At 51.0% G+C, this 12,371-nt stretch overlaps 1 protein-coding gene across 1 annotated transcript in view; it reads right to left on the reverse strand.

Annotated features, from left to right (window-relative positions):
- The window catches only part of RYR1 (ryanodine receptor 1), a 151,733-nt gene that overhangs the window by 116,487 nt on the left and 22,875 nt on the right, over positions 1-12,371 (reverse strand). Inside the window, 11 exon segments of the mRNA XM_032227777.1 lie at positions 407-540; positions 1,665-1,783; positions 3,707-3,802; positions 5,312-5,447; positions 7,379-7,565; positions 7,658-7,779; positions 8,570-8,734; positions 9,483-9,639; positions 10,405-10,479; positions 11,093-11,189; positions 11,424-11,517. Coding sequence (XP_032083668.1) covers positions 407-540; positions 1,665-1,783; positions 3,707-3,802; positions 5,312-5,447; positions 7,379-7,565; positions 7,658-7,779; positions 8,570-8,734; positions 9,483-9,639; positions 10,405-10,479; positions 11,093-11,189; positions 11,424-11,517 — 1,382 coding nt within the window.

A 12,371-nucleotide genomic window follows, 5' to 3' on the forward strand; every position in this document is an offset into this window, starting at 1 on the left:
AAATCCTTCCGTTCCCCCACCATCCAGTCAGAGCTGAAGAAGCTGCTTGGATGAGAAGTGAAACGTCTTCAAAAGAAAAGAGAAAGTCCAGCTGCCTCCTGAAAAAGCATCTTTGGGACAACCGTGACCTGGATGGCTGAGGATCTCTACAGATTGCTCCACCCTTCTGGTCTTCTGTTAGGGATTCTAGGATCTGGCTTTACTGGTTAGCCTGGGGTCTGGAGGGGTGGATGAGGGTGCCACCTGGGGGTGGTTATTCGATTACATACAAGTGTCTCCTCAATTCCATTGTGTACCCCCCCCCCCAATCTACCCTTGATGTGTCTTTCTCCTCTTCGGCGCCCGCCCAACCCCCGGAGGACCCCCCCCCCCCACAGAGGGACATCAAAGAGAGCCAAGCGGCTACCTGGTGACATAATTAATAAGCTTCGTTTGCAAGAGAAGATCTCTCCCCGGCAACAGGTTTTCGGTGATCAGGTTTTGATTGGAGCGGACAGCCACGCCGTTGCAGACACACAGAGAGCAGAGAACATCCAGCACCTGCCAAGGGAAGAAGGGAAGAGTTGGGTTGGGATGGTTGCGTTGAGGTGGGTTGTGTTGGGTTGACATGAGTTGGGTTGGGTTGGGTTGGGTTAGGATGGGATGGGTTGTGTTGAGGTGGGTTGTGTTGGTTTAAGTTAGGATGAATTGAGATGGGTTGTTTTGAGGTGAGTTGGGTTGGGTTGAAATGAGTTGAGTTGGGTTGGGTTAGGATGGGTTGTGTTGTGTTGACTGGGTTGTGTTGGAACGGGTTGGAATGAGTTGTGTTGGGTTAGGATGGGTTGTGTTGTGTTGTGTTGAGGTGGGTTGTGTTGGAACAAATTGTATTGGGTTGGTTTAAGTTAGGATGAATTGAGATGGGTTGTTTTGGGGTGAGTTGGGTTGGATTGAAATGAGTTGAGTTGGGTTGGGTTAGGATGGGTTGTGTTGTGTTGAGGTGGGTTGTGTTGGAACGGGTTGGAATGAGTTGGGTTGGGTTAGGATAGGTTGTGTTGTGTTGAGGTGGGTTGTGTTGGAACAGGTTGTATTGTGTTGGTTTAAGTTAGGATGAATTGAGATGGGCTGTTTTGGGGTGGGTTGTGTTGGGTTGAAATGAGTTGAGTGGGGTTGGGTTAGGATGGGTTGGGATGAGTTGGGCTGTGCTGGAGTATAGTAGAATGTAGAGTAGAGTTGAGTGTGGTGTAGTGTAGTGTAGAATCGAATAGAATCAAATTGAATCTAATAGGTTTGAAAGTTTGAAAGGGAGGTTTCTAGTCCTCACTAGACACCCCAACCCTAGTCCTTGCCTCAGGATTCCATTAACTTTGGTCATTAGGGTCCCAGAAAGGCCCTAGGGAAAAAACAGGGACCTAACTGAGGCATGAGAATGAATTTCATCCTCACGATACGCCGAGAAGCAGCTACTCCACGGAGCAGAATTTAAGGCAGGGACGAGCAACTATGCAATATGACCCCCTGTGGACTTCAGCTCCCAAAATTCCTCACTGGCTCACGAATTCTGGGAGTTGAAGTCCTCAGGCAACAAGCTTTCACTGCCTGTATCCAACGTTGCTTGCCACAAAATCTAGGCGCCCCCCCCCCCCAGAAGAAAACCGCAAGGACGAGTCAAGCTCACCGCAACCCACCTTGTGGTTGCGTCCATGTTTGTCCAGGAGAGAGATGATGGACTTGATGTGGTTTTCCTGGATGATATTCAACACTTCTGGACTTTCGATGAGGACACAATACAAAACCTCCAGAATGCCTGAAGAATAAGTTTAAGGAGGAAAATGAGTTTAAGGAGTCTGTTTTCACCCTTGGCCTGGTAAAAAAAATCCCCTGCCTTTTTCCTATTTAATTTAAGATTAATTAAGTTCTTCTTCTCTTGGCAAGGAAGCGTGGCTTAAAACGGCTGCCAATGTCATATCTGATTGCACAAGGTTCAAGGTTCATTTTATTTATATGCCGCCCTATTCCCGGCGGGACTCAGGGCGGCGCACAAACCCAAGGGAGGGGAAGGGAAACACAAAGAACTACAACAAAAAATACAAGGGAATTTAAAACACCAACAGCCACACGCTTCGAGAGGGGAAGGGAACTCGTCAACCCCAGGCCTGCCGACACAGCCAGGTTTTAACGGCTTTCCGGAAGGCTTGGAGAGAGGTGAGGGTCCGAATCTCTGCGGGGAGCTCGTTCCAAAGGGCCGGAGCCACCACAGAGAAGGCCCTCCCCCGGGTAATAGCCAGATGACATTGGCCGGTAGACGGAACCCGGAGGAGGCCTGCCCTATGTGATCTAATGGGTCTTTGGGAGGTAATTGGCAGCAGGCGGTCTCTCAAGTACCCAGGTCCAATACCATGAAGGGCTTTATAAGTGATAACTAGCACCTTGAAGCGTATCCGGAGACCAATCGGTAACCAGTGCAGCTCGCGGAGGATAGGTGTAATGTGGATGTACCGAGGTGCACCCACAATCGCTCACGCGGCTGCATTCTGGACGAGCTGAAGTCTCCGAATGCTCTTCAAGGGCTGCCCCATGTAGAGCACAAATAATAACAGCAGCTAGAATTGAATTTGCACAAAACTGGAAAGCAGACAAAATCCCTTCGGAAGGAGAGATAATAAAGAAGATATTAGATTGTGCAGAAATGAATAGGTTGACATTGAGAATAAAGGACAAAGAGGAATCGGTGTTACGACAGGACATGGGGGCGATTTTACGATTGGCTTGAAAAAAGATACAAATGAGAAAGGGACAAAACATGTAATAAATAACTCAGACAACACACTATTAAATCAGGGGGAGGGGGAATAAGAAAGTATGAAAATGTAAATATACAGGCGTAAAAATGATATGAATTGACAAATGTTGAATGGCAATTATAAGAATGTATATTTAAGAATGAATCTGAAAGGAAAAAATTAAATAAAAAAAACTTTTTTCAATAATGGCCTTCTGCGAATCCAGGAAAAAACCACGAACCAGGTGGAATACAGCTAAATCCTCAGCTTACTGTTTTGCCCCCCCAGTGGAGCTGGCAGCAGATTCGGACAGTGAGGAGTGGGGGGGGGGAAGATGGGCCAGTCCTGGAGTCTGGGGAAGGCTCTGATGGGGGGCTCTGTGTCGGAGGCAGAGAGGGGGCCAGGGCCGTCCGACAGTTATCAGCTGCCTTCAGAGTCGGAGATCGGTAAATATGAGCCAGCATCTGAAATTTGGATCATGTGGCCACAGTCGCAAATGTGAAACACGGCCACAAGTCACTTTTTTCAGAGTGGTTGTAACTTCAAAGGTTGTGACTGAGGGACTACCTGTCATCCCACTGAGATCCTTATCCTGACAAAGGGATCTGATTTCCAGGACCAGCAGACCGCGTGGTTTCAGCGAGCCTATGACGCAGCCCAGCTCCCTTACTGCCGGGGGCAATAGCAACAGCCCTTAGACTTATATACCGCTTCACAGGGCTTTCCAGCCCTCTCTAAGCAGTTTACAGAGTATTGCCCCCCCCCAACAATCTGGGTCCTTATTTGACCCGTATCAGAAGGATGGAAAGCTGAGTCAACCTTTGAGCCAGTTCAGTATCGAACTGCGGGCAGTGGGCAGAGTTACCCTGCAATCCTGCATTCTCCCCACTGCGCCACCCGCGGCTCTTGAATTTGAAATTCGAACTTGCAATTCCCCCTCCACTCACCAGAGGACGCCTCCAGTCGGTCCAGTTTGCTGACCAGCCAGTCCAGGTTGTTGGAAAAGAGGGCGCAGTTGGAACGGTTCCCACGGATCAGCGAGGCTGCGTGGCAGGAAGGCAAGACGGGGGGTTAGGCCCTGGGTTCATCCCCCACGACAAAATGTTAAGCCATTTCCCCGCCGTTTAGCTTATCCTCCAAAGTATGGCTGTGGTGCATCTTCATCTTGGCAACTTCCCAGAATCCCCCAGTCAGTGTGAGGTAGGGTGTGGTCGATTGTCCCCGCCCTCCCCAGCACTGAAGATGTTACCTAGTTGGGTTATGAAATGTCTGCAAGAAAACCACCATGCTCAGAGAGCATCAAGGACCCCACAGTCCTCTTCTTCCTCCTCCTCTTCCTCCCCTTCATCATTCTCCTCCTCCCCTCCTCTTCCCCACAACCCCCTCTCTTCTAGCTCTGATGATGTTACCTAGTTGGGTTGTGAAATGTCTGCAAGAAAACCACCATGCTCAGAGAGCATCAAGGACCCCACAGTCCTCTTCTTCCTCCTCCTCTTCCTCCCCTTCATCATTTTCCTCCTCCTCTCCTCTTCCCCACAACCCTCTCTCTTCTAGCCCTGATGATGTTACCTAGTTGGGTTGTGAAATGTCTGCAAGAAAACCACCATGCTCAGAGAGCATCAAGGACCCCACAGTCCTCTTCTTCCTCCTCCTCTTCCTCCCCTTCATCATTTTCCTCCTCCTCTCCTCTTCCCACAACCCCCTCTCTTCTAGCCCTGATGATGTTACCTAGTTGGGTCATGAAACGTCTTCAAGAAAACCACCATGCTCAGAGAGCATCAAGGACCCCACAGTCCTCTTCTTCCTCCTCCTCTTCCTCCCCTTCATCATTCTCCTCCTCCCCTCCTCTTCCCCACAACCCCCTCTCTTCTAGCCCTGATGATGTTACCTAGTTGGGTTGTGAAATGTCTGCAAGAAAACCACCATGCTCAGAGAGCATCAAGGACCCCACAGTCCTCCTCCCCCCCCCCTGACCACCAAACCCCACTCCCTTCTAGCACTGATGATGTTATCTAGCTGGGTCATGAAACATCTGCAAGAAAACCACCAAGCTCAGAGAGCACCAAGGGCCCCAGAGTTGCCCTTCTCCCCCCATTATTCTTCCAGTCCTCTCCACAAACCACACTCCCTTCTAGCACCGATGATGTTACCTAGTTGGGTCATGAAACGTCTTCAAGAAAACCACCAAGCTCAGAGAGCATCAAGGACCCCACAGTCCTCTTCCTCCTCCTCCTCTTCCTCCCCTTCATCATTCTCCTCCTCCCCTCCTCTTCCCCACAACCCCCGTCTCTTCTAGCACTGATGATGTTACCTAGTTGGGTTATGAAATGTCTGCAAGAAAACCACCAAGCTCAGAGGGCACCGAGGACTCCATGAACAAGCCTGCTTTCTGCACCCACAACCACCTAGGCGCCCAGCAGACCCCTCCTCCAGGAGATCTCACAAAGCTAACGCCAGAGGGTGTGTGTGTGTGAGTGGCTTCGTCAAGCAAGCGAGTAACACCGTCGCCGGTCACCCAAATATGCTTGGATCCCGTTCACGGCTCAACCCACCCAAGAGTTCGTAGAGCAAGTTGACGATCTCCTTCCACGACTCGGCCGCGTCCTCCCCAGCGAACTCGGCAAAGTGCGCGGCCGTGCTGTAGACGTTGAGGCGGTCGATGCAGTTCAGGACGAGAGTGATCATGCCCTGGAAGACAGGAGAGACACCCACCCACCCCTTAAGACCCTCTCTGACCCACCTGCCTTCACTTCACCTTTGAAAGGCAGCGAAGGGTCGGAGGGGACAATACAAGATTGCGTTCCTTTAAGCAACTCCTTTAAGCTGGGTTTGCGCCAGTGGTGAGATTCAAATACTTTAACAACCGGTTCTCTGTCCTAATCACCAGCTGGGTAGGTGGGGCTCGGTGGTCATGTGACTGGGTGGGCGTGGCCAATTCAATGTCACTCACATCTATGGGTGCTTCGCGTTGGCTGTTACAATGGAATAAGGGTTAACCGGAGAGGCAGTTTCTGTAAGCAGGGTAAAATAAAGATTAGGCTAGAAACAACACCAGAATGTTTCCTCCCTGCCTTCCTTACAGGATTAGCCCTGAAAAGTGGGGGAAAACAAAAGGAGATTTCTTCCAACAACCGGTTCTCCCAACTGCTTAGAAAGTTAACAACCGGTTCTCCCGAATAGGTGCGAAACCGGCTGAATCTCACCACTGGTTTGCGCCCAGGGAGTCATTTTGAAAAGGAGGCGAAAGAGACCTTGGGGTGCTTGTAGGGAAGCCACGAGTCAGCCAATCAATCCGAATAGAGCTGGAAGGGACCTTGGAGGTCTTCTAGCCCAACCCACCGCTCAAGCAGGAGATCCTACTCCGTTTCAGACAAACTGGCTGTCCAGCCTCTTCTTAAAAACCTCCAGGGATGAAGCACCCACCACTTCTGGTGGCAAGCAGTTCCACGAGTTAATTGTCCTCACTGTTAGGAAGTTTCTCCTTCAGTCCAGGTTGCTTCCCCTCCTTGGTTAGTTTCCATCCATTGTCCTGCCCTCTGCAGAATGAGCTGACCCCCCTCCTCTCTATAGCAGCCCCTCAAATACTGGCATAGTACCCTCGTATCATCCCCTAGTCCTTCTTTTCTCTACACTAACCTGAATGCAAATAGTGGTTTATGAATATGTGGTTTATAGAGAGTGGTTTATAGTGGCTTAGAGCCGAGGTGGCGCAGTGGTTAGAGTGCAGTACTGCAGGCTACTTCTGCTGACTGCTAGCTGCAGTTCGAATCTCACTGGCTCAAGGTTAACTCAGCCTTCCGTCCTTCCGAGGTGGGTCAAATGAGGACCCAGATTGTTGGGGGGGGCAAGAGGCTGATTCTGTAAACCCCTTAGAGAGGGTTGTTAAAGCACTGTGAAGCGGTATATAAGTCTAAGTGCTAGGTGCTACCCTGTTTCCCAGAAAATAAGACCTCCCTGGATAATAAGCCCTATCAGGCCTTTGATGCGCATGCGCTAAAATAAGCCCTCCCCGAAAATATTGCAACACAGCAGTTGCAAAATTTGTAAAGCTCTGTGAAGCAGTATATAAGTCTAAGTGCTATTGCTATTGCTGTAGTTGATTGGATGTTGCAATAGGAGCCCGGATGGCGCAGTGGTTAGAATGCGGTATTGCAGGCTAACTTTGTCCACTGCCATGAGTTCGATCCTGACCGGCTCAAGCGTGACTCAGCCTTCCGTCCTTCCGAGGTGGGTCAAATGAGGACCCAGATTGTTGGGGGGCAAGAGGTTGACTCTGTAAGCCACTTAGAAAGGGCTGTTAAAGCACTGTAAAGTGGTATATAAGTCTAAGAGCTATTGCTCTTCCTTTTCTCCTTCCTTCCTTCCCTCGCGCCCTTCCTTGCTTCCTTCCTTCCTTTCCTCCCTTCCATGGTGCATGGTGGTAAGAATGACTCAGCCGTCCATCCTTCCGAGGTGGGTCAAATGGGGACCCAGATTGTTGTGGGGACAAGACGCTGACTCTGTAAACTGCTTAAGGAGGGCTGCAAAAGCACTGTGAAGCGGTATATAAGTCTAAGGGCTATTGCGATTGCTACTATATCCGCTTTCTGGTCACCCGGAGGTCAGTACGACTTGCTCACCTCCTCCTGGAAGAGATTCTGCCGATTTTTTAGGGAACGGAGCTTCGTCTGCTTCTCTTCGTGCTGGAGCTCTTCCTCCGGGTGCTGGAAGTAGTTGATGAGATCCTGCAAACTGAGGATCATCCCTTCGATGGGAAGAGTCACCGGGGTGCTGGGCTTGGCCTTCCCGAGCAGGGAGTCCAGGCCTCTGCAGGACCGAGAAAGCAGAAGTCAAGAGACTAACCACAGCTCCCGAGAAGCTAGTCCCTGGTGATCCCAGGGAAAAAAGGACCCGCTTACTTGATGAACTGGTTATAAAGCCCCGATGTGCTGTAGATCATCCGGGCGGCTTGGGACTGTTCCTGCTGGCAGCGGGTGAGCGAGAGGGCGTCGTCCATGTGCCCTTCCTGATGCAGGATGGCCTGTGGATGCCCAGAGATGTGATAAGAAAAGCTCATTAAAGAATTTATGGACTATGAATTTACTATTTGCAAAATACTTGCTAACACTGCCTGTCCGCAAAGCTGAAATGATTGGGGAGCTGCGTTCGAGTCCAACCCACTGCGAAAGGGCAGGAGCCCTTCGTGACCCGTCAAAAGCGCGTTCCACAAAAGCGCGCTCGACGAAAGCGCGTACGTGACGTCATCACAGCGCGACGAAAAAAATTAAAAATTGAAATAAAAATAAAATTAAAGCAAGCCGATTCACATAAAGGTTAGGGTTAGGCTAAGGGTTAGGGTTAGGTTTAGAGCGTTAGGGTTACGTTTAGCGTTAGGTTAAGGGTTAGCGTTAGGTTTAGGGTTAGGTTAAGGGTTAGGTTAAGGGTTAGGTTAAGGGTTAGGTTTAGGGTTAGGTTTAGGGTTAGGGTTAGGTTTAGGGTTAGGTTTAGGTTTAGGTTTAGGGTTAGGTTTGGGGGGGTTAGGGTAAGGTTTTCGCTTTAATTTTACATTTATCGATCACAGTGCGATGTTTTTGTCGCGCTGTGATGACGTCACGTACGCGCTTTCGTCGAGCGTGCTTTCGTCTACCGCGGTTTTGTGGTGGAACCGGAGCCCTTATACTCAGTGACTAAGGCAGCTGGGAGTCTCACAGCAGTCCAGCACTGGATTCTAGGCCAGGAGCATCTTGCTTTTTATGTGGTCTGGGTCGGGGGGGGGGGGGGGCATAGAAATTTAATCAATCAATCAATCAACTCCACCAGCCACGACTTACCCTTCTCTTGAGCAAACCCAGGCGCATGGCCTTGGCGTCGGCAGCTGCGTAGGTCACCCAGAGGCCGCTGTCCACGTGTTGCACGAAGCACATGGACTCTCCGTATTTGATATCCGGGGCGCCCATGCCTTCCACGTCTCGTTTCGGGGCCACGTCTAGCTTTTCCTGAAAGAGAGGAAAGAGAAGGAGAGATCAGGCACGGAAGACCAGATCCACCTGGGAAGATCCCATGGATCAACGGAATTATTGCCAAAAGGCCTTTTCTCAACTCCTAACATTGCCACAGTAAGAGAAGGTGGGGGGGGGGGGGAGCACATTCCACGCCTACTGTCTCCTGAAGTCGGATCTCAGATTATTGCAGCAGGCTTGGGAGGGGTGTGCACCTCATTGGGGAAGGTGATTTATGACACAGACTGAAGGGAGGGAAGGAACAGAGGGTAAAGTTCAGGTATAACTCCAACAAAGCTTAGGTCTGACTGTCAGGCTTCCTAAAAACGCCCTAGTTGATTCATGAGCATTGAGCCAAGTTTCAATACAAAACTAGCCATTTATTAGGAGCATCATAGGCAAGTTATCATTCACAGTTAGACCTAAACTTTGTTTGAGTTATAGCTGAACTTTACCCCTGTTCCTCCCCTCAGTCTGTGTCATAAATCACATTCCCCAATGAGGTGCACCCTTCCCAAGTCTGCTGCAGTAATCTGAGGTCCGACTTCGCGCCCCGCTTCTCTTACTATGGCAACGTTAGGAGTTGACACTAAGGTTAGCACCTGCTTGGAATTAGATGAGAGTCAGTTGAGTTCAAGGGAGGTTCATTTGCGACTATGTAGGGATTCTAGGCTGGTCCCTCTTTTAACGCTGCCTCCAGTTTTTGGCTGACCATCTCAACCCGCTGAGCTGGATGCCCTCTCACCTTCGAAACCCGGAAGCAGAAGGCTGTTGCTTTGGTGTTGGCCTTCTCAGCGTCCACCACAACCAGCCCCTTCTCCTCAGTCAGGGCCAAGTAGCGTCCCGTGGTGACGTGGCGGACACGAAACGGTTGTCCCCACTTCATGTGGCTGCCGCTCCAGCTGTTGGGACAGAAGGTTCAACCATAGGGAAGGCACCGTTCGGTTGAGTTTGGGATGAAGATGGCCAGTTATCTCCTTGTGGATGGCTTAGCGGTAGACCAAACAAAGGAGGCTTCCAAAGATGGAAATATTCTCTTCTAAAGATGGCTGATCCCACAAACCAGGGGCGTCAAACTCAAGGCCCGCGGGCCGGATGCGGCCCGCAATGCAGTTGGATTCGGCCCGCGGGGCCGTCCCAGTCTGATTACGTCACTTCGGCCCACTCTATCCAATGCGAAGAGGAAACATGCCAGCAGTTTAGGGAGTGGCATCAAGCTGGCCACCCCCACCCAGCTGGCCACCCCCATCCAACTGACTACCCCACCCAGCTGGCCACCCCCACCCAGCTGGCCACCCCCACCTAGCTGGCCACCCCCACCCAGCTGGCCACCCCCACCCAGCTGGCCACCCCCCACCCAGCTGGCCACCCCCACTCAGTCGGCAACACCCAGTGAGTGGCATCAAGATGGCCACACCCACCGAATCAGCCAGCCCCCACCCTCCCCGAGGTCAACCACAGAGCCCTGATGTGGCCCTCAATGAAATTGATTTTGACACCCCTGCCATAAGCCGTAGATAAGTGGTGATTTAGTGCGAATTGAATACAGACCAGCTATCCTCGGTCAGATTTAATTTGAAAGTGAACACCAGCTGGGCGTGGGAAAGAAGAAAGGCCCAAGAGAAAGGAAAAGTTGAAGACCGAAAGCATGGAGAACACCAACCTACCTGATGCGCAGAGGTTCCAGGCGCCAGAGGGATCGAGCCTGGGAACAGACGGGCCCTCCTTCATAGTTCACCACCCTGCAGAAGGAAGTGTAAAACGAGGGAAGGACTTGGCTAACAGATCCTTAAGTAGGATTCAGTGGCCAAATCCCCACCTTAGGCGACGTTTTCAAGGACCCGTTGATGGCAGGCGGTCTCCAAACGTGGCACCTTTTAAGACTTGTGGACTGCAACTCCCAGAATTCCTCAGCCAGGCCCAGTCCACAAGTCTGAAATTTGGAATACTCTTGGTTTATGGCTTCACGCAACATCTGAATCCAGACAATGTGGTCGACGAATGTGGTCGACTAAGCACTCACACACCACAACTTGCTTCAGGAAGTTATAGGAGCTCCAAAAGTGGACGTTTTTAAGAAGCGATCGGGCGGCCATGTATCTCAAATGGTAGAGGGTCTCCTTCCTGAACAGCGGCTTAGACTAGAACAGGGGCCTCCAACCTTGGCAACTTTAAGACTTGTGGACTTCAGCTCCCAGAGTTCCTCAGCCGACTGGCTGAGGAACTCTGGGAGCTGAAGTCCACAAGTCTTAAAGTTGCCCCGGTTGGAGGCTCCTGGACCAGAAGACCTCCAAGGTCCCAACTCTGTTCTTCTGTTCTGCCTATCTATCTCTGGCTCGGTTCAGGGAGACCCACCTGCGTTGCTCTTCATTCTGGTCCGTGGTGGAGATGGTGAGGCATTCATCCATGTGGCCGTGGAAGAGGCGCATGACATGGCCACCAGTCACACACCCTTGGGGGACAGAGAGAGAGAGAAAGAGGAGACGGCAGAGTGAGTCAACAACCATCTCCAGATCCTGAGATGGGAACAAGACGGAATTAAGGGTCAACCCATCTCCCATGCCAAGACTCGCGTCCACAGCCCATGGGCCACCTTTGCTGAAAACCTCCACCACATTATCTGAAATCTTTGAAGGCCAAAGAAACTCTTATCACAACCACACACACACACACACAAAACACGCACCTTCCTCGCAGCCAGAACTGATAGGATTCATGTTCCAAAGGGTTTGCATGAAGGAGGCATCGGCCTGAAGTTCTCCACTAGCGGTGGACAAGTGCTGCAGAAGATAAAGACCCCCCACCACGTCAACGGTTAGGCCAGAAGGAAAGAGCGGGGGGGGGGGGGGGAGTGGGAGTGATGGACTGTTTCCCAGAACAGGAGTCTGTGACTTCTAGTCCTGCCTGCAAGCTGCCTGGGTGACTTTGGGCCAATCATTAGGTGACAGTGAGTTCTAGTCCCACCTTAGGCATGAAAGCTAGCTGGGTGACTTTGGGTCAATCACCAGGAGACTGTGAGTTCTAGTCCCACGTTAGTCCTGAAGACCAGCTGGGTGACTTTGGGCCAATCACTAGGCAACAGTGAGTTCTAGTCCCGCCTTAGGCACGAAAGTTAGCTGGCTGACTTTGGGCCAATCACCAGGAGACTGAGAATTCTAGTCCTGCCTAAGGCCTGTAAGTTGGTTGGGTGACTTTGGGCCAATCACTCACTAGGAGACTGAGAGTTCTAGTCGCACTTAAATAGGAAAGCTAGCTGGCTGACTTGGGCCAATCACCAGGAGACTGAGAGTTCTAGTCTCACCTTAAACAACTAGGTGACTTTGGGCCAATCACTAGGCGACAGTGAGTTCTAGTCCCGCCTTAGGCATGAAAGTTAGCTGGCTGACTTTGGGCCAATCACCAGGAGACTGAGAATTCTAGTCCTGCCTTAGGCCTGTAAGTTGGTTGGGTGACTTTGGGCCAATCACTAGGAGATTGAGAATTCTAGTCCCACTTTAAACTGAAAAGCTAGCTGGCTGACTTTGGGCCAATCACCAGGAGACTGGGAGTTCTAGTCCCACCTTAAACAACTAGGTGACTTTCGGCCAATTACTAGGAGACAGTGAATTCTAGTCCCGCCTTAGGCATGAAAGCT

Source organism: Thamnophis elegans, chromosome 12, assembly GCF_009769535.1.
Source record: "Thamnophis elegans isolate rThaEle1 chromosome 12, rThaEle1.pri, whole genome shotgun sequence".
NCBI lineage: Eukaryota > Metazoa > Chordata > Lepidosauria > Squamata > Colubridae > Thamnophis > Thamnophis elegans.